The sequence below is a fragment of the Sorex araneus genome, chromosome X (assembly GCF_027595985.1).
Source record: "Sorex araneus isolate mSorAra2 chromosome X, mSorAra2.pri, whole genome shotgun sequence".
Taxonomy (NCBI): domain Eukaryota; kingdom Metazoa; phylum Chordata; class Mammalia; order Eulipotyphla; family Soricidae; genus Sorex; species Sorex araneus.
The window spans coordinates 344,237,095-344,258,060 of record NC_073313.1 but is presented as its reverse complement, the minus strand read 5'-3'; the positions used below and the strand labels follow the sequence as shown (position 1 = coordinate 344,258,060).

At 37.5% G+C, this 20,966-nt stretch overlaps 1 protein-coding gene across 6 annotated transcripts in view; it reads left to right on the top strand.

Moving 5' to 3' along the window:
• KIDINS220 (kinase D interacting substrate 220) overlaps positions 1-10,985 on the top strand; it is a 105,440-nt gene extending 94,455 nt beyond the window's left edge. For all 6 annotated transcript variants that reach the window (XM_055119853.1, XM_055119851.1, XM_055119849.1 and 3 more), the window contains 4 exons: positions 959-1,090; positions 3,911-4,009; positions 5,694-5,930; positions 6,608-10,985. In XM_055119853.1, coding sequence (XP_054975828.1) covers positions 959-1,090; positions 3,911-4,009; positions 5,694-5,930; positions 6,608-7,870 — 1,731 coding nt within the window. In that variant the 3' untranslated portion in view covers positions 7,871-10,985. The remainder of the gene's footprint in view (positions 1-958; positions 1,091-3,910; positions 4,010-5,693; positions 5,931-6,607) is intronic.
• The last annotated feature ends 9,981 nt before the right edge of the window (positions 10,986-20,966 follow it).

Below are 20,966 nucleotides of genomic sequence, written 5' to 3'. Positions count from 1 at the left end.
TCCACATCTGCACCTGGGATAATTCATAGATAGTGGGACATAGACAGATACTTCTTCATCACTATCACATTCAAAAGATATTCCTTCTAAGTATCACTGTATCACTGTTGTCCCATTGCTCATCAATTTGCTCGAGCGGGTGCCAGTAATATCTCCATTCGTCCCAGTCGCATTCAGGATCAGGGGAATGAGGCCTATTATTGTTACTGTTTTTGGCATATCGAATATGCCACGGGTAGCTTGCCAGGCTCTGCCATGCGAGATTCTGCGAGAATCTCACACAGCAGAATTCCTTCTTAGTACTAGAGTTATATATTACTTTGGCTTTTCCTTTAAATGAAACCAAATTTTAATAAAATTCTTATTTTCACATGTCAAAAAGGTAATACTACTGTTTTTCTATGTACATAATTATTGTGTTGATTGTTAAGGGAAAGTCTAGATCTGGATAAAAGGTACGATCAAGAGTTAAAGCTTCAGTGTTGCGTATTAAGATAATCTCTGGAGACATCTACTCTCTTTAGCATAGGAAACTTTAAAATTATTTTTTAGATTTATCTTTTGTAATTTTATAATATAATAAAAAGCTCTTATTTTCTCCCCTTATTTCAAATCCCCGTTCTTCCTGTATTATTGCCTCTCTTTTTTTCCAGGTTAGACAATAAATTGTTAAGAAGTTAGCACAGTCTTAGATCATGGAATGTTCCCTATTAGAAAAGTGGCCTATATCAGGTTGTATCTGCTAGAAAACAAGCTACTCATTCAAATCCAGCAGTGGTTAAATCTGTTCCCTCTTGGCATTCCCCTATATTATACACGTGCCTTGTTTTCACTTTGAAAATGTGTTATTCATCAAAGTGCTTCGTAGCATAACTTTATGTATGTTTCTCTGCCACTTGACTCTCTATGTCTTCCAGCAAATGCTTTTCATATCTAATTTTAACCATGACTTATCTAGGGATCAGGCCCAGCCTCGGGACCAGTGATATCACTGAACTCAATGAATGTGGATGCAGTTTGTGAGAAACTGAAACAAATAGAAGGGTTGGACCAGAGTATGCTGCCTCAGTATTGTGCAACAATTAAAAAGGTGATGTTTGCATTTACTTGCCGGCTTGAAGCAGGGTGAGGGTATGGTACAAGGTCTCTGGAGGGTGACCATTTTGTGTTCAGCTTCTCAAAGACAGGTTCTTTGTTGTAGTGGGAAATTTAAATGGAAATGCAAACCTTATACTTACTATTTTATATTCTAAAACTTTCCTCTTATCCCTTAGTCAGAATTGGTCAAGGAAAATAAAATAGTTATATTATAGCATTATTGAAAAAATGGGGGAAAATAATCTTGATAAGAAATGAGATTTCACGGCTCTTCACCAAGATGCGACCCAGGTGGCCACACGTTTGTGCAGCTGCTCTGATGCTGATCAACCACGATCCGGAGGCCAGCTAGACTACTTTGGTATCAGCAGATGCTTGCAGCAGTGTCTCTAGACGGTGAACTAAGCCATAGCCCCATGCTGCCCCAGGAAGGGAAATGATGCAATTTCTAACATAAATCTCCCTGGACTTAGTTACTAAAATACCAAAATACAGAACTCCCAAACCGTTCTTTATTCTCAGCAATGGAAAACTAATTATCAAATGCTTCCTTGTCAGCAGGGCTGTTTTTTGGGGGGGGAACTCCAGCAACAATAGTGAATTTGGTGTTGAAATATGGAATGTAATCAAGGTAAAGAGTAAGTGAAGTGAAATTTATCAGCTACGCAGGCGGGGGTGGGGGTTGGGGGTGGGAGGTATACTGGGGATTTTGGTGGTAGAATATGTGCACTGGTGAAGAGACGGGTGTTCGAGCATTGTATAACTGAGACATAAGCCTGAAAGCTTTGTAACTTTCCACATGGTGATTCAATAAAATAAATAAATTTTAAAAAAGAAATGAGATTTCACATTTTGATGAACACTAACTCATTTATAAGTTTACAACACAGAAATTGGAAGTGGTTTCTTCTGTTACATTTTCTTCAATTGTATTATTTATTTGTACTTTGGTAATTATAAAGTAAACCTACTTATTTTATTTATTTTCCAAAAATAATCTCTTTTTCATGCCTAGTAGGATCTATGATCATATTCCTTTTGATAAAACCTCTTAGATATGGGTTTGCAAAGCGACATTTGCAGAAATTTATTTCTTCCTAGATCCCATTTTTTTCAATTCTGGTAACTTCCACAAAGTTGGACATTGATGTCTGATTGCAAGGAATATACTAGTTCCTGGTCATAGATATTTCCATTTTGTATACTTTTTCCAAAGATAACCATAATGAAGCCGCTGTTAAAATTAATAATAAAGCATATTATTATTAACAAGTCTCTGGTGTTGGCATATTTAAAAAATGGCTTTAAATTTTTTTAAAGGAAATACTGATACTATTTTACTCATCTTAACTTTAACTTACATTTAGTCAGATTTCAGATAACATCCTTATAGACCTAGTTAGTGTTGATCCCTATTTGCAGAAGCATCACTTGCTGCCTTTCCCAGGTACAACTGACTTTCTCCTATGAAAGCATGAGTAGAATCAGGAAAGAATGAATTGTGCAGATTTTGTTGATTTTTTTTTATTGAATCACTGAGAATTACAAAGTTAAAAAAATGTTTGATTGAGTTTCAGGCATACAATATTCCAACACCAGTCCCTTTACCAGTATCCACTATCTTCCACCAGTGTGCCCAGTTTCCTTCCTGCTTCCCAGTCTGCCTCAGTGGCAGGCACATTTTCGACCCTCCACAACTGTTTTCCCTTCCATAAGTTATCCCCAGTCACACTCCAATGGCAAGCTTCCTACTGAAAACCAGTTCTCCTGCTCTTCATTTCTACTGCCTTTGGGCATATCATATTCCCCTACGAAGTTTCCTTATATTCCACATATGAGGAAGATCACTCTGATTTTGTTCCTTTCCTCTGACTGATTTCACTGAACGCGATACTCTCCAGATCCTGGTAACTTCAATCTGGATACTCTCCAGGTTCATCCACGTAACAGCACACTGTATGGCTTCATCTTTTCTTATGGCTGAGATAGTGTTATATGTCTTGTGTTCTTGGACATTCAGGTTATTTCCAGATTCTGGCTATCCCACTGAATTGTTGATTCATAGGCCATCATACCTGCCTTCTCCCTACCTTCCACCAATATTAATATTTTATACTTGCCGTGATTTTGCACCATGCCCAGCACCAGGGCATGAACATCCCTCCACTAGTATCTCATTTCCTTTCCTTTAGGCAACAGTTCTGTTGACCTTATTTCAGGATTTGTTTCCATCAGAAATTTTCTAATCCCTTGTCTTGTTTCTTTATAATTCCATGTATGCATGAAATATTGGTGTTTAGTCCCTTTTTTTTTCTTAACAATCTCTAATTCTATCCTAGTTGCAGCAAACTACAAGAGCACATCTTTTCCCATAACTGAATAATATTCCATTATCTATAAATACCACATTTTCTTTGTTCAATTGTTGGGCACTTGGACTGTTTCAGATCTTGGCTATTGTAAATTATGCTGTGGTGAGCATAGGTTTTCACATGTTCTTTTAAATTAACATTTTGTGTTTTGTTATTGCTCAGCATAGGTATTTTGGGGAATAGTTGGAGGGGTTAGCACTTGTATTGGTTCCTTAAAAAAAAGTGTACGTTTTTCTTAAGTGCTTAAGACATAGGAAAATGTCCTGGCTTTATTAAGTGACTTATGTTGTATAAATTCAACTTATTTATTATATTATTACATGGAGTGATAAACCTTTTTTAACTAATGTTTTCTAATCTGTTGAATTATAATTAGCAAGTGTTCTTTTTAAATCACAAATTATTTCATAATGTCTCACATTTTGTTTATTTTTCTTCAGGCAAACATAAATGGTCGTGTATTAGCTCAATGTAACATTGATGAGCTGAAGAAAGAGATGAATATGAATTTTGGAGATTGGCACCTTTTTAGAAGCACAGTAAGATATTTATATCTGTAGACTTTCATTATACCAAAGCTTCTAGATTTATGTTTTTATATGGTCTAAGATGATAAGCAAATATGGTCTGAATTGTTTTTTTTAATATTTTTTAAAACATGCAAAAGCTGTACTTTACAGGTAATGATTACTGTTGTATAGTTTATTACACAAAGTAAACCCAGCAATACTCTTCAAACTTTCCCCCTGAGTATCTTCGGAAAATTAAGTAAGAGATCTTTTTCTGAACACATGCCTGTTCTCCATGGTTTCTGACTAAAAACGCTCTCCTGATGTAACGCTGTTGAGTCTCATCTAAAGGATGTAAAACTTGTTGTCTGCCACGTGAGTTTTAACAAGAATCTCAAAGTCCATTTAGACAACCCTCACTCATTGTGGTATCTGATGGATTCTTCATATTCCATCTCCCAAATCAGACTGACCACCTGGCCTGCCACCAGCAGGAACCCTATCAAATCAGTTCAGCTAGAGTTTCCCCTTATTCTTAATGTCTCTTGGCAATTTTTTCTTTATTTTTATTTTATTTTTATAAAGTTGTTCACAGTATTTGATTACCTTTATTATTCAAACACCAGTTCCACCATCTTTACACCGTCCCACCCCCATATTTCCATCCCGAACTCCAAACCCTGCCGCCCAAGCAGAACTGAAATAACTTATGTTGTATTGTTTGTTATGAATAATCTATTAAAAATGAGACAAAAAAGATTTCTTAGAGAAAAGTATGTGAAGATTGTTGTATTTCACCCAGGAGCCATTAAGCCCTTCTATAAAAGATCAGTAACATGTTGAAACTTGTGTGCTTCTATCTATATCTGTATAAATATATTTCCCCCTAAGATTGCTTGCCTTCTTCTTTAAGCCCAATCAAATGTAGTGTGTTACTCTTGGTATATTGGTAGTGTAAAGTACAAGATGTACAGAAGTAGACTTCTGTGAGGCTCGTCCAGGTGTATGGTCAGTGGCTGTGAGCATGACTGCAGTTGAGTTCTGGAAATTTTCGACTGCCAGGGCTGGCTCTGTTGGGGTGGGGAGGGCCTCATCCGCCCCTCTCTGGGTTTCTCCAGATGAAACAGCCTGGTACAGGATCTGGCAGCATGGCTATGGCATATCATTCTGTGCTCTCTTCTGAGAGATTTATATTGAGTCTCTGGATTATAGCAGTTAATTAGATTATATGGGGCCAGAGGTGGCTTGTGGGTGTGACTACCAAGCTGCCAGAAAAAGGGAGAGATGGGGAGAGGTCACCCATTCCCAGTTCCATTGAACCTGGATTTTCAGTCACAAGTCCCTCATACCTGGGTTTTTCCTGTGGATTCACTCATGAGTGAGGCTTGTCCGAGCATGTGGAGAGTGTCTATGAGTATAGTGGTGGTTGAGTTCTGGAGGTTTTTGGCTACTGGGGCCTTATCCACCTTCTACTTGGCAATTTTCTGTCCACTGACTCCCACCTGTTTCTTGGCTGTAAGTGCCATTTGTCTATGCTGCTTTATAAAACTGAATCCCGTTCTGTTCAGAGGTATCTTTTTCTCCCATAGCAGTATGGCTGCTTAAAATATGCTTTTACCATTTAGTGACATTTAATTCTCGTCTGTTAATGTCTAAACTTCTGAAATGTGATTTGTCAATGTGGATATTGATGTTATTTTAACCTTCTGCTAAGGTATTAGAAATGAGAAATGCAGAAAACCAAGTGGTCCCCGAAGAACCCCGCTTGCTGAATGAAAACAACAGTGGCCCAGTTTCTCATGGTGAATCTGCTCGTCATTCTTCACACAATGAATTACCTCATACTGAGCTTTCCAATCAAGCACCCTACACACTGAACTTCAGCTTTGAAGAACTGAATACCCTTGGCCTGGATGAGGGTGCCCCACGTCACAGTAATCTAAGTTGGCAGGTATTTATTGTCATTTTTAAACTAAGACTAAAGGAGATATTTAATTCATTGCTATTATGTTTGGGGCATTTCTGTAATCATTCAGAAAATAATTTTTTGGAGGGTCACACCCAGCAATGCACAGGGGTTACTCCTGGCTCATGTACTCAGGAGTTACTCCTGGCGGTGCTGGGGGACCACATGGGATTCTGGGAATTGAACCCTGGTTGGCCTCGAGCAAGGCAAATGCCCTACCCACTGTGCTATCGCTCCAGCCCCAGAAAATAATTTCTTGAATACCAATGTAAATTTTATAGATTAAGATGAAGCCCATCCTTCTATTAAAAAACCATATTCTTCTGGAAAAGATTGTTGATAAAATTTCTAAAATTTCAGGAGTTGATAAGTGAAAATAATAAAATAGTATAATGGCATAAAGGTAAATCAATTCTGGATTACTTTACAGTATTAGCAAGTTTATAAAAACAGTTTTTAATGGCTATTTTCTTAAGTCCGATAGTTGTCAAAGAGACAGCTTTAAGGGGAAACTTGTTACATATTTTTTCTTTGAAAATAACAATGAGATTGTTCAATATACTGTTTATAGGTAGTTATTTTCTTTTTATTTTCTGGTGTGTTTTTATGGCTTCTTTTTTTTTTTTTGCTTATTTGAATTAATTTTTTTTTTGTCTTTACAGTCACAAACTCGCAGAACACCAAGTCTCTCAAGTCTTAATTCCCAGGATTCCAGTATTGAAATTTCAAAGCTTACTGATAAGGTGCAGGCTGAGTATAGGGATGCCTATAGAGAATATATTGCTCAGATGTCACAATTAGAAGGGGGAACAGGTTCTGCGACAATTAGTGGCAGATCTTCCCCACATAGCACATATTATATGGGTCAGAGTTCATCAGGGGGCTCTATTCATTCTAATCTAGAACCAGAAAAAGGGAAGGACAGTGAGCCAAAGCAAGATGATGGAAGGAAGTCATTTTTAATGAAGAGGGGAGATGTTATAGATTATTCATCATCAGGGGTTTCTACTAGTGATGCTTCACCCTTGGATCCTATAACTGAAGAAGATGAAAAATCTGATCAGTCAGGCAGTAAGCTTCTTTCAGGCAAGAAATCTTCAGAAAGGTCTAGTCTCTTCCAGACAGACTTGAAGCTTAAAGGAGGTGGACTGCGCTATCAGAAACTTCCAAGTGATGAAGACGAGTCTGGGCCAGAAGAATCAGATAATACCCCACTGCTCAAAGATGACAAAGATAAAAAGGCTGAAGGGAAAGTAGAGAGAGCGTCAAAGTCTCCTGAGCACAGTGCTGAGCCCATTAGAACCTTCATTAAGGCTAAAGAGTATTTATCAGATGCGCTTCTTGACAAAAAAGATTCCTCTGATTCAGGAGTAAGATCCAATGAGAGTTCTCCTAACCACTCTCTTCACAATGAAGCTGCTGATGACTCCCAGCTTGAGAAGGCAAACCTCATAGAACTCGAAGATGACGGTCACACTGGCAAGCGGGGAATACCACATAGCTTGAGTGGCCTACAGGATCCAATCATAGCTCGGATGTCCATTTGCTCTGAAGACAAGAAAAGCCCTTCTGAGTGTAGCCTGATAGCCAGCAGCCCTGAAGAAAACTGGCCATCGTGCCAAAAAGCCTACAATCTGAATCGAACACCCAGTACTGTGACTCTGAACAACAACAGTGCTCCAGCCAACAGAGCTAATCAGAATTTCGATGAAATGGAGGGAATTAGGGATACTTCACAGGTCATTTTAAGGCCTGGTTCCAGCTCCAACCCCACCTCTAATCAGAATGAAAATCTGAAAAGCATGGCACACAAGCGAAGCCAGCGTTCAAGTTACACGAGGCTCTCAAAAGATTCTTCAGAGCTTCATGCAGCTGCCTCTCCTGAGAGTACAGGTTTTGGAGAGGAAAGAGAAAGCATTCTTTAAGGGAACATAAGCAGAAGTAGAATAGTGTCACTGTATTGAGTTTTATAGTGAAACTGTCCATGCATGTCATTTTTTATATGTCATTAGAAATAATGGATGAGAAGGCATAATATAGGAAAGAAATACAGGGAGGTATAATATTAGGAAAGAAAGAAAGGTATAATATAGGAAAGAAAGGAAAGTATAGGTAGGAAAAGATGATGGTCATCAATCAGCCTCCACCGTGATTTTAGTTAGAAACTTAAGAACTCAAATACTTTCAACTTTCATTGGTACATAACCCATAAAATTTTTTTGAGATAAGATTTGAGTATAAAGTCAGAAGTAGTTTATTAAACAGAGGGCTTATTTTGCCAAACAAAATAAGAAACTAAAAAACCTTTTTGTAGAACATTCACTCATCAAGTATTTGAAAGAAGATATGGTGTAAGATGAAGCAGAAATAAATTTTGCTCTTAGAATCAAAATAGAAATGGAAACATTAGAGTATTCCAAAGAGTAAAAGTAAATGCTCTATAACTTGAGAATAAGTATTCTATATACTAGACAAGTTGCTGATTAAAAAGTTTTAAAAGTTTAAGTAGAAAATATACAATAAAGAAGGCTATGAAACTTGATAAGAAAGTAAGTCATTGGTGCATAAAGTATAGCCCCAGTAACTGGCAATTAAGAGGTGCAAGGACCATGTCAGCAGGGAAGGCCAATGACCTCTCTGTCTCCTGGATGGTCTCTAGATATTCCCAGACCTGGTTTCAAGCACCATTCACCTGCTTGAGAACCCAGCCTGGTCTACTCTAACTCGTTAAATTGTGTTCCCAACATTTCATATTAACCCTTGAAGTGAAAGGAAAGATACTAAATGCTTTGGGAAATCAGGATAACATAGATGATAATAATAATAGTCAGTAATGAATATTTTGGAATAGGCGAACAAGGAGATAGTTACAACAGAAAAGTCAGTGTCAACTAGCAGCTGACAAGGAAATAACTGGGTTAAATGAAAATATTGTCTTCTGTAGCAGGGCATAGTGTATTTACTTTATCTATTCCTAAATTAACATGTTGATTCTGAAGAAGGATCATATGAAAGGAGATACTTTCTAATGACTAAAAACATAACAGATAAAAGATAAGACTGGTGTGATTTTTCATTTATTGTTAGTAGAGTGATGGAAATGATCATATTTCAATACTGAGTGGACTAGAAATGTACCTGTCTCCAAGTATTGGACTTACTGTTTGAGCATTATTTATATAGAATTGATTTTGGCAGTGTATCCTCAGTCACAGAGAAGACTGTATATGTTGAAGTTGTAGGTGCACTAGTACCTGAATTTTAGTGTTATATCTGTGATGGTTATCATCTAATGAATTTTTATTAATTTAATGAATAATTTATTTACTTGAGCAGTCATTGTACTTGCTAGTTGCTATATTTGGTTTTATTATCTTAAGTGTACACTAACATTTTCATGAAATGTTCACTTTGCATGATTTTAACAAACGTTTTAACCAGTTTTTTTACAGGTGGGATTGATGTTATTGGCATTATTGAAAGTTTAACAGTTTAATAATTATAGTATTAGTTTACAGTGTTGTATAATTAGCAGTTGCTTCACAGGCAATATTTTGTTCCTTTTCTGAAGAGTATATTCAGCTTAATATCACTATGGCCTGTATACTGTTTGTGAAGTTAATAGAAAGTATTAAGTGTACAAATAGATTTAGAAAACAATAAAAAAAATTGCATGCTATTCTGACTCATGAATTTTTATTCACTTTAGTAATGATTCACATTTTCGTTAAAATTTAAATTATTTCCGTGTTTGTTTTATCTGTCTGAAGTCTCAGATTCAAACAGCAGCCATGTGGCTGGAAGGGTTCTGAGCTGCCTCAGCTAGTCTTTTTGCTCTTCAATCACAGTGCCCAAATCCTGCTTTTATGAAACATTACTGATTAACAGTAACACCCTGGACTGTGCATTTTTATAGGTATAAGATGTAGATTATCCAGATCCTGCATAACACTTTTATGAACATTCTGGAAAAGTTTGGGCTTTCTTCATGCTGCTACAGAGATTGACTAACCAGATGGGTTATTGAGTCACACCCTCATCCTTCTGAATCTGTGTCCGTGTGTGTATCTATATCTATTTATAACTTATAGCTCAATCAGATTCTCATCTGTACAAAACTCTGCTTTAAGTTGGATAAACAATTACGGTAAATTGTGGCTCTAAATTTGCAGGTTTTTAGAGTCTCATCATTTCAGGTCTTGTGGTATTCCATAAGCTATTTACCTTCATTTAAGCCACAGATTGTTCTGTTCTTGTAGCAGAATATTAACCCAGATCTGTTCATCTTGAACACATGAAATGATACATTGATGAGTAAAGTGTTGGTGTAGAAAACTGAAAATGAAGCTGTTGATACCTTGCTACTGATAAAATCTCAAAAATTCTGGAATTTTAAGGAACAGTTTCTTAACTTCTGGAAAATGTAAACATATATAACTAAGCCAACATTTTATCAGTTAAAAGGAAATTTTGGTTTTGTATTATATTTTTTCAAATAATTTAGTCAGAATAATAGTCATCAGTTGGGGCTGGAGCCATAGCACAGCGGGTAGGGCGTTTGCCTTGCACGCGGCCGACCCGGGTTCTAATCCCAGCATCCCATATGATCCCCTGAGCACCGCCAGGGTTAATTCCTGAGTGAAGAGCCAGGAGTAACCCCTGTGCATCACCGGGTGTGACCCAAAAAAAACCAAAAAAAAAATAATAGTCATCAGTTTAAGTTTAATTGCCTAGCCAAATATTTTTAAAAACTTATTTGCTAAAATGCTCTGGCTGAGAACTCTTAATTTGCATGCTGTGGTGCTGCAGTAATGCATATTTGTAATTTGTATATTTTTCCTTATAAATACTAACCACTAGAAAATATTGTTGGGGTGAAATTAAGTCCTTTATTTCTAGCTAAAATACTAAATTTAAAAGGTTTAAGACCACATAATTTTTGGTTACACCAGGAATTCTCAGCCTATTTAGAAGTACTCCAAAGTTTTAAAATCCTGAGCTCCTGCTAACTTGAATAAATCAACAAACTCCCAGGAAAAGAGAGAATAGCAGAGGAGTGACATTGAAGGAACAAGCAGGTAAAAGGAATGTGCCACAAAATTGATTTCTTTGGAAAACACTTGACACTGACTTCTAGGCTCCTTTCTTTCCTGCCCACCCTTCTGGAGCTCCACTGACACTTGGCAGAAGGGGGAGACTGATGGCGAGACCTTTCTGCTTGGCGTCAAGGTGGAAGTTGGTGGGCTCCAGTAGGCTCTGGAAAATGATTATATTTTCAATTTCTATGTTGTGGTTCTTCCTACATTTCCCTACCCAAGAATTTTAAACAGACCACAATTATGCCAATGTAAAACTCGAAAAAAATATATCTTAACACTGAACCAGCACTGGACAGTCTTATAATGGCTCATCACTTCAGAAAGGTTGAGAATCCTTGGTTGAAACTGATTAAACTAGCAAGAGAATTTTAAGTCTTACATGATCTTAAACCCTTTCATGCCTAGGAAGAAAATGCTGTCCCTGAGATAGATAGATCTTCAGAGGATACAGTTTAAACTAAGGTATGTAAAAAAGTAGTTTTCAGTGTTAGTTAAGCCAGCTATCAAAACGTGCATGAATCAAAGAACATTCTCATCATTAAGTAAAAAACAGCTAAAAGCATTGCTGCAAGTCAGCCACGGTCTCCTTCATGCTCATTGCTTTTTAAGTAAACTTGCTAGAAGAGCAAAGAGGTGGGCCAAACCATGTTGAGTCTGTGTGTTAATACCTAAACTGGGAGAAGGGTTCCTAACAAGAATTTCTTGGAACTTTGGAGTAGAAAAACCTTTCAAATGGAATCTGGACTGCTGTAGGATGAGCTCTATCTTGAATTCAGTTATAGTGTTGAAATTAAAATTATAAAATATCTGTTTAAAACAAAGCTGTTACGGGGCTGGAGTGATAGCACAGCAGGTAGGGCGTTTGCCTTGCACACGGCCTACCCGGGTTCGATTCCCAGCATCCCATATGGTCCCCTGAGCACCACCAGGGGTAATTCCTGAGTGCAGAGACAGGAGTAAGCCCTGTGCATCACTGGGTATGACCCAAAAAGCAAAAAAAAAAAAAAAAGCTGTTATTCTCAAAATTTAAAGTAGGATGGTTCTAAAAGTGTGTGTGGGGTGGGGAGGGGAGTAATTTACCTGAAGTGAAGACCAACCAAAATTGGCAAAGACACAAATTACATAATATTGTACAAGAAAGGGAATATGTCTAAAAGCACTGCAATATTCTGGATCTGTAGAGAATAGTCATTTGTTTACAATAAAATACACTTACAATCCTTAATTTTCTGAGGTTCATTATGTACATTAGTAATATGTTTTAGGAGCCCTTTCTCAGTTTTCCTGGAATTTGACAAAATAGGAAATATGATACCAAGGTGAAGTAATATAACCTGTATAAATGAAATTTTAATTTAAAAAAGAATACAGAATTTTATGTTTCCTATTCAAATTAAAAAACATTTGAAACTGTCAGGGGGCTGGAGAGATAGTACAGCAGGTAGGGTGCTTGCCTTGCATGTGGCCATTCTGGATTGGATCCCCAGCATCCCATATGGTCCCCTAAGCCTGCCAGGAGTGATTCCTGAGCACTGCCAGGTATGGCCAAAAACAAAACAAAACAAAAGTATTTGAAACTGTTAAGATCACTGTGATAATCCACTGTCAGTATCTAATTTTGACATATTTTATACTTATTTACTTCATTTTCTTTGAAGGCAACAGGGGCTGTAGATCTTAGTACCCTGCCCATAGACCATTCTGCCAGACAATTTGGTTAACTTCTCACACTTGGCTTCCTCAGCAAACATAAGCGGGGAAAGAAGACTCTACCTGCCAGTCAGAGATCGTGCTTTCCAGTTGGTTGGAGAAGAAAGACATGTTCACCGCTATTGGTCTTCTTTGTTCTTAGTAGTTGGAGAATTTGAATTAGAATTAATTTAATGTCCTTTTATGAAATTTTAATTTAAAAAGTCCACTGGGTAGTAAAAAGCATGTTAATAAACTAGTATGATATTCTTATCTTAAAACCACTTTCTCGGTCAAATGTCTAATAAAAAGTTAATAATTTTGAAAAGTTATTTTCAAAATTAACATAGTTATTGACACTTGGAGTTTTTTAGCTGTTTCTGAAGTATTATGAGGCTACTTATTGTTGCAATTGATGCAGATTAAAACTTCATTTTAAAAATCATTTCCTTTTTGTGTTCTTTGTCTTTTCCCTTTCTATATTTCATCTGAGTTCTTTTTGTGTCATTTATTTTTAAAGATTTTATGTATTCATTCTATTTTGCCATAAGACAATTTCTTAGAACAGTAGAATGAGAAAGAATCTCATAGCTTTTAGAGCAAACCCTAGGTTTCAAATAGCCATTGGATATTAAATCAATATTTATTGAATGAATAAAGTATAACTAAACTAGGAGCATCTGCCCACCAATCCAACATAGTGTATTCTTAAACTAGTGGATTTTTGAATAATTACTGTATAATTGAGTTCCAGTTCCTTATAAGTTCCATCCTTCCTTATCACTGTTTCCCAAGCCTCACCCATTTTACCTTATAAGCTTTTCTGTTTGTGACCAAAAAAAAACATGCTGTGTCAAAAATTCCCTAGGAAAGACTGTCACAGCTTATCTTGAAAACACTGTCATTTTTGGCCACTCAACACCTTTATTGCAAACCACAACACCTAATCAGAAAGAGAGAACAAAAGGAAATACCCTGCCATAGTGGCAGTGTGGGGGTGGGGGGAGACAGGACTGGGGAGGGGGGGAGGGATGTTGGGTTTACTGGTGGTGGAGAATGGGCACTGGCGAAGGGATGGGTTATCAAACTTTGTAAGGGAGAAACATGAGCACAAAAATGTATAAATCTGTAACTGTACCCTCACGTTGACTCACTAATTAAAAATAAACTATTAAATTAAAAAAAAGAAAACACTGTCATTTTCAAGTGCAAGGCTATATATTCTACATCAATTATTTTAAAATCCTACAGAGTATCTGAAGCCATGGTGGTCCTTAATAAAGAAGTATATTCATGGGCTGGAGTGATAGCACAGCGGGTAGGGCGTTTGCCTTGCACGCGGCCGACCCAGGTTCGATCCCCAGCATCCCATATGGTCCCCTGAGCACCGCCAGGGGTAATTCCTGAGTGTATGAGCCAGGAATGACCCCTGTGCATTGCTGGGTGTGACCCAAAAAGCAAATAAATAAACAAATAAATAAAATAAAAAAGTATTCTTACCATAGCCTTTAAAAAAAAAAAAGAAGTATATTCATATACTATGAATATTAGTGTGGGGCCAAATTTAAATGACTCAGTTCTATATTTTACTTTTAGATAATTGAAAATATTTTCTGTTATGGTGAAATCATGTTTTATCTGGGCCAAATATGAATACACATTTAATTCCCTTACAATAGGAATTAAATACCAGGACCATCCCAGAAAAATCTGTTTTGAAGATTTATCCTCTCCCTTTTTTCCCCTTTAAAATTTTATTACAATACTGTGATTTACCAAGTTGTCCATAATACAGTTGTGTCAGGCATTAAATGTTCCAACACCAATCTCGCCACCAGTGTGCCCTTCCCTCTATCAATATTCCCCATCTCCCACCCACCACCCTAGTCTGCCCCCTTTCAGGCACAGATAAATTTACTTCATGTTATTTGTTACAACACAAAGGCAAATGGAATTATCAAAACTTAATAAGAGTTGGGGCTGGAGCAATAGCACAGTGAGTAGGGCATTTGCCTTGCACACGGCCAACCCAGGTTCAATTCCCAGCACCCGCTATGGTCCCCTAAGCACTGCTAGGAGTGATTCCTGAGTTCAGAGCCAGGAGTAACCCCTGTGCATTGCTGGATGTGACCCCCCCAAAAAAAGAATCAATTTGTGATTATTGTTACATCTCACAATTGTGTTATTAAAGTCATTGAGGATCTCTTGAGCTGGTGAGCCTCTGTCTTTGTTTAGGCTCATTGAGCATGGTGGTCTTTGCAACTTTCCCATCAGTTTTGCTCTGATCCTGCTGTGCTGATAGTACCATGAAATTTCGAGGTGTCAGAGTTATAGATCTGGAATAATCTGGAAACTTAGCAGTTTGATGAGGTTCAGTTGTGGGACTGGGCCGTTTCTATGTCAGAGAGTGTCTGGTATGGCTGCAGACTGCTGTGCCTTCAGGCAGAAAAGGGGAATCTATCCGCCCCCATCTGAAAACACCCCAATTTTATTTTCAGCCAAGACCAGCATACCTGGGAAGATTCAGTGGCATCATGTTCTGGAGATGTGATGCTCAGTTTATCCTCTCTTTAGCTTGCTTTTCAAACCTTTCTTTTTTGGTAAGTTTAGTTTTATTGGCCACCCTTGTGTTCCTCCATCATTCTTTTTCTCTAACCAGACTATTCTGATGAGCTCAACGTAGGATAAGCATTTCATATACCATGTGTATATGAACTATATACAGTCCATATACCAGGACTGTAGAATGAATTTACACAAGTGGTCCATAATGGAATTTTATGAAATTTAATTGAAAATTTAAAATTCAAAGAAAATTTAATGAAATTTTTCTTGAATAAAATAGGCTAACCATTACAACAACCCAAAATCTTGTTGATTTAGTAGGCTTGAAATTTAATTTGTATCCGTATAACAGTTCAGTGGTAGACCAAAGTTTCTATCTTTTTTCCCCCTAAATTTGTATCTTGTGGCTCCACCAGGCTCCAAGGCTTCCAAGTCCTCTGCCCCATCTGTTTTCCATCATTAGGTATCATAAGAAAGAGGATGAAGGCTCGGGCCTGGGCCGGAGCTCGGGCTCCGGCCGAGATTCAACCCGGGTGGCCATGCCTCTGCTCAGCCGCGTGAATGCCTAACGAGCAGGAACTAGAGACAGCTATAAGACTTGGGGTTCCGGCGAGTGCTTGCAACCATGTATCCAGACTGTGAACTAAGCTTTTGCTCCAGGCTGCTCCAGGAAGGGAAATGATTCAATTTCAAACTTTAATCTCCCTGGATTTAATTACTAAAATACAGAAATTGTAAACCGTGCGGCCGCTACTGCGGCCGCTAGACTTTTTATCTCTTCATTCTCATCAGTGGAAAACTCAATATCAAATATTTCCTTGTCAATAGGGCTATATTCTTGGGGGATAAATTCCAACAAAAATAGTGAGTCTGTGTTGAAACTCCAACAACAATAGTGAATTTTGTGTTGAAATATGGAATGTAATCAAGGTAAAGAGAACCCAGGCGGGGGTGGGGGGTGGGGGTGGGAGGCATACTGGGGCTTTTGGTGGTGGAATATGGGCACTGGTGAAGAGACGGGTGTTTGAACATTGTATAACTGAGACATATGCCTGAGAACTTTGCAACTTTTCACATGGTGATTCAATAAAATAAATAAATAAATAAAAACTAAAAAAAAGAAAGAGGATGAAGGACCACACCTAGGAAGATTGTGTGGTTCAAACCTGGAAGTGGTATATACCCATTGTCATTCCATCAACCTTCCTATGTTCCTTTAAGGGGAATTATGTGCCTGGAAGAAGAGATTATGGTGATTGTTCACCATGGTCAACCATGGCAAGTTAAAAAACGGACTCATCTTATTTTCAATTGCATTTATTATTTTGGACAAGTAATTTTTATCTTATTTTGAAACAATCTTCCAGGTTTTTTTGCTAAAAGTCATTGAGGTTTTTTTTCTCATCCTTCATCCCATGATTATTTGTAGATTAGATCACTATATAAAAGTTTGCACAGAAGGTTAAATATATTCACTTTGTTTGCAGCCCTATTGTCACATGGTTTGTGTTATTTTCCTTATTACATGTATGTGGCCAGTATTCTGGATTGATTATTTTTATAATAATCTAAATATATTTTTATATTCTCTATGATTTGAATAACATTAATACTTAACAAATAAAAGAGAATGAATAATTACAACTGTTCTGAAAACCACTACTGTAGTAGAGGTGGGTTTTTTTTATTGATCCTAGTCAGTATAAGGATAAAAACAAAAATAAATAGGCAAAATGTCTTTTTTACTGAGTCCTAGTCATCAAAATCACAAAATTTGTAAGTAATCCTCATGGATAGACAGTGGACCAGGATGTTTAGTTTTATGTGATATCTGTGTAATAATTCAGGTGTTTCCTGAAGCTAGTCACCTTGCCTGCATTAACTCATGTCCTAAAAAAAACCATAAAACAAATATTATTTTAGTACTCTTTACTAAGTACCACTAAATATTAGCATTTATTAGTAACAATTACCAGTATGTAAAAATATATAATTTATTAACTATTGCTATTTATTTCCATAATAGTTCCAAAACTAAACTGCAAAGAATGATGACCTTTACATAACAGCAACACAATGGACTCTTACCATTATTGCCTCAGAGACTCGTAGTGTATCAGTTTTTTATGCAAATCGAAGATTTGGGAATTTGAGATACTCTTCCCCCAGCTAGTAAATGAGCAAAAGTACTAACTCTGGCTTTCTGGCTCCAAATCTGATCATTTTTCCACCACACAACACACTGATTGCTTTATCTCCCTCTCCGTTCCCCCCCCCAACCCCAATCAGCTACCATCACTTTGTTCTAAATGGGTCTGCAGGGCTTCTGTTTATCATATTCTGCTGTTGCAGAAAATATTACTCAAAGTTATTAAATTTATAGGAGTCTGTGCTCAGCTGAATGAATCCCAAATCGTCATAGAAATATCCTTATCTCCATCCTCTACTCTTCCTTAGAATGCTACAAAGAAAAGAAGTACAAACACAGACCATCCTGACCGTTAAGACCTTGTATATCTCAGGATAAATCCCTCTGGCTACTCCTTTTCCAGATGGAATCTCTGGGGAAAAAAACTCTGTTCTTTTAGCATGCACGTAACCAATGTTACTTTGTTAGGTAGCTATTTGATTAAACCTATTACTGAATTGGTTGAGTTAGCACATTGCAAGTGAAAGAGCTGAGAGTCAAGACTTGGGTTATAGACCTGGTACTTCTATTTACCAGATGGCCACAGATGGCATCATCACTATCATAATCTTTTAAAAATACATGTGATATGGGCTGGAGCGATAGCACAGCAGGTAGGGCGTTTGCCATGCACGCGACAGACCCGGGTTCGATCCCCAGCATCCCATATGGTCCCCCGAGCACCGCCAGGAGTAATTCCTGAGTGCAGGAGCCAGGAGTAACCCCTGTACATCGCCGGGTGTGACCCAAAAAGCAATAATAAATAATAATAACAATAATAATAAATGTGATAGAGGAAGGAAGACTTCTGTCCCTTGATAATTGGTGCCACTCCCCAGTGCTTAGTATGTATTAATCATTTGCAAACCTTAGCCCCTAAATTCTCAGTAACAGTGAGTACTCATCTTAACAATGATATAAAGGACTGGGAATGAGTGACTGCTCAAAGTTGACAGCAGGAGAGACTACACTAAAATTGAGACTTCTGTTTGGAATGATACAAAGAGAAAACAATTGCTACCGAAGGTACAATAGGTATGACAGGACAAAAATGTATGTGTTCAGCCACATTCAAAGTACAGTTTTCATACCTCCCCTTCCTCTAGCACCAGCTAAATGTTTCCATTAGATGTACACAACCTCATGTGCTGCATGTCCAAAAACAACGAAAAATCAGGCCCCAAATTCAAGCCTCCTTGCTGTTTTCTTCCTTGTCATGTGTGGAAACTGATCTCTATTACTCAGGCTCAGAAAATTTGCTTCCCATCTCTTTCCCTTTCCCTCTCTCCATCATTCACTGACCTCTCAGCTTTACTTTCTAGCATCTTTGCAGACCATCTCCTTAGCCAATTTGCCTTGAACATAGCTACATTATCACTTGCCTCCCACCTCTTCCCCTTTCCACCAGTCTGCGTTCAAATGCCTCCAGAGCCTCTGAAAATGCACAATTTCTACTCTAGTGTCAGTGACTCACCTGTCACATAAGTATCCAGTTCTAATGATCTTTGATGAAAATTCAAAAGTCCTCCAAAATATGGCTCCAGTTTAGTTCTGTGCAAATTGATTTCTTAGTTAATGTTACCCGCTTATGAAAATTTTTCATAAATATGACAAAGATCTTTGGGAAAATAAATTTTAAAGCTAATCATTTTGGTTGGTTGGTTGGTTGGCTTGGGGGGTTATACCTAGTTGTGATCAGGGCTTAACCCTAGCTCTGCACTCAAGGATCACTCCCAACCATGCTCAGGGGACCATACATGGTGCCAGATTTGAACCCAGGTCACCACACACAAGACAAGCACCCTACCCACTGTACTGTCTTGCTGGCCCCACTAATCTTTTTTGTGAGTTTTCCCCTACATTCTCCCATGCATGTGCTCCTTTCTTTGTCACCTGCTATAACTCCTTAGCACAATATCTTCTATTAAAAGGCAGTGACAAACTAAGCTAAAAAAGTCTAGGGTATGACTTGGAGCTTACAAAACATCACATCCCAAGGAGAATACATTTCTGTTTAGAAGCATGCCGTCTCAACCACTCTCTCTCTCTGCAGTATAACAGCAATCGCTTGACTCTGGAAATTCAAGTCTCAAACATGAACGTGGAGTTTGGCAAATTAACAGATTTTTTTACTAAAAGAGCTGTAGTAGGTTGAAAAATAATTGAAAAATTTTTAAAAAATAGGTAATCATAATTATGTTGTGTCATGTACAGAAATACTTCTGCATGTTCTGAGCTTAACATGCAGAAGCAGAAAAATCTTTAAAAAGATATTATGATTTTAGGGTCTAACACTTAACTTTCAAATTATAATACTGAATTCAGTGCTTTTGAGCATGTTGCAACTTGTTCCAACTTGCAGCAATTTTAATCTCAACCTTACCTAAATTAGCATTGTCCTAACAGCCATAAAAATGTAGTGTTATGCCCTGAAAGATTATCTAAAGTAAAATTTTCCTGTAAAATGCAAATACATAAAAAAAGGAATTTGATAGTAATGTAATGGCAGGCCTGAGCTATAGTACATCGGGTAGAGTTGTTTTTTTTTTCCATTTGTCATTTGCTTTTTTTATGATACTATTCAGGATCCCTAACAGAGCTGGTTTAGACACAGCAAATGCGCTGAGCTGCTGTTCGTCTGAGAATTTTTTTTTTCACTTCTTGAAATCTGAGTGACAACCATCAAGGTAAAACATTCTTAGTTGGAGATTATTTTCATTCAATACTTTGGCTTTTTCATTCCATTTTCTTATTTGTGTTATTTCACTTGAGAAACCCCATGTGAGTCTTAAGGTGCTTCCCTTATATTTGAGTCTTTACCTCTATCTAGCTGCATTAAGGAATCTGACTCTTCCATTCTTAATATTTTGATTACAATGTCTTGAAGTTATTCTGTTTGGGATTTTTTATTTTGGGGAGGATCAGTACACAAGTCTTCCTCCATGAATTGAGGGAGTTCTCAATCCTATTTACTTATTCTACCAGCTGTTCTTCCCCCTTTCTTTCCTCTCCTGGAATTATATGAAGGGCATTCATATTGGTATTGTCAAATATATCTCAAATCTCTTCATTAAATAAACTTTTATATTACCTCTTCATTACTGATAATATTGCCTACGTTGTCTTTGAGGCTACTGACTCACTTTTCCACTTCTATTCTGCAGCCGAGTCCCAGTATAGTTGTCTTGAGTGAATTCACTTCTATTTGAATGAGATTTTTTTTCTCCATTTTTTTCATCCATCTTTCTTTGAGTTTATTGATTCTGTCTTTCGATGCTTTCTTCAGCCCAGTGAACGTGTTCAACACAGTGCTGAAATTATCCTTGGGAAATTATAAAGTCTTGGTGTAGAGGGGACTTTCTGGGCTTCTGTCCCAAATTATTCATGTGGCTGAGTTTCTTCATTTTTCAGTTCTCTCTGGTCCTTTGGGGGAGCTGAGGCGGGGGCTTTGCGTTCGGACTGGTTTCAGTAGTCATCTAG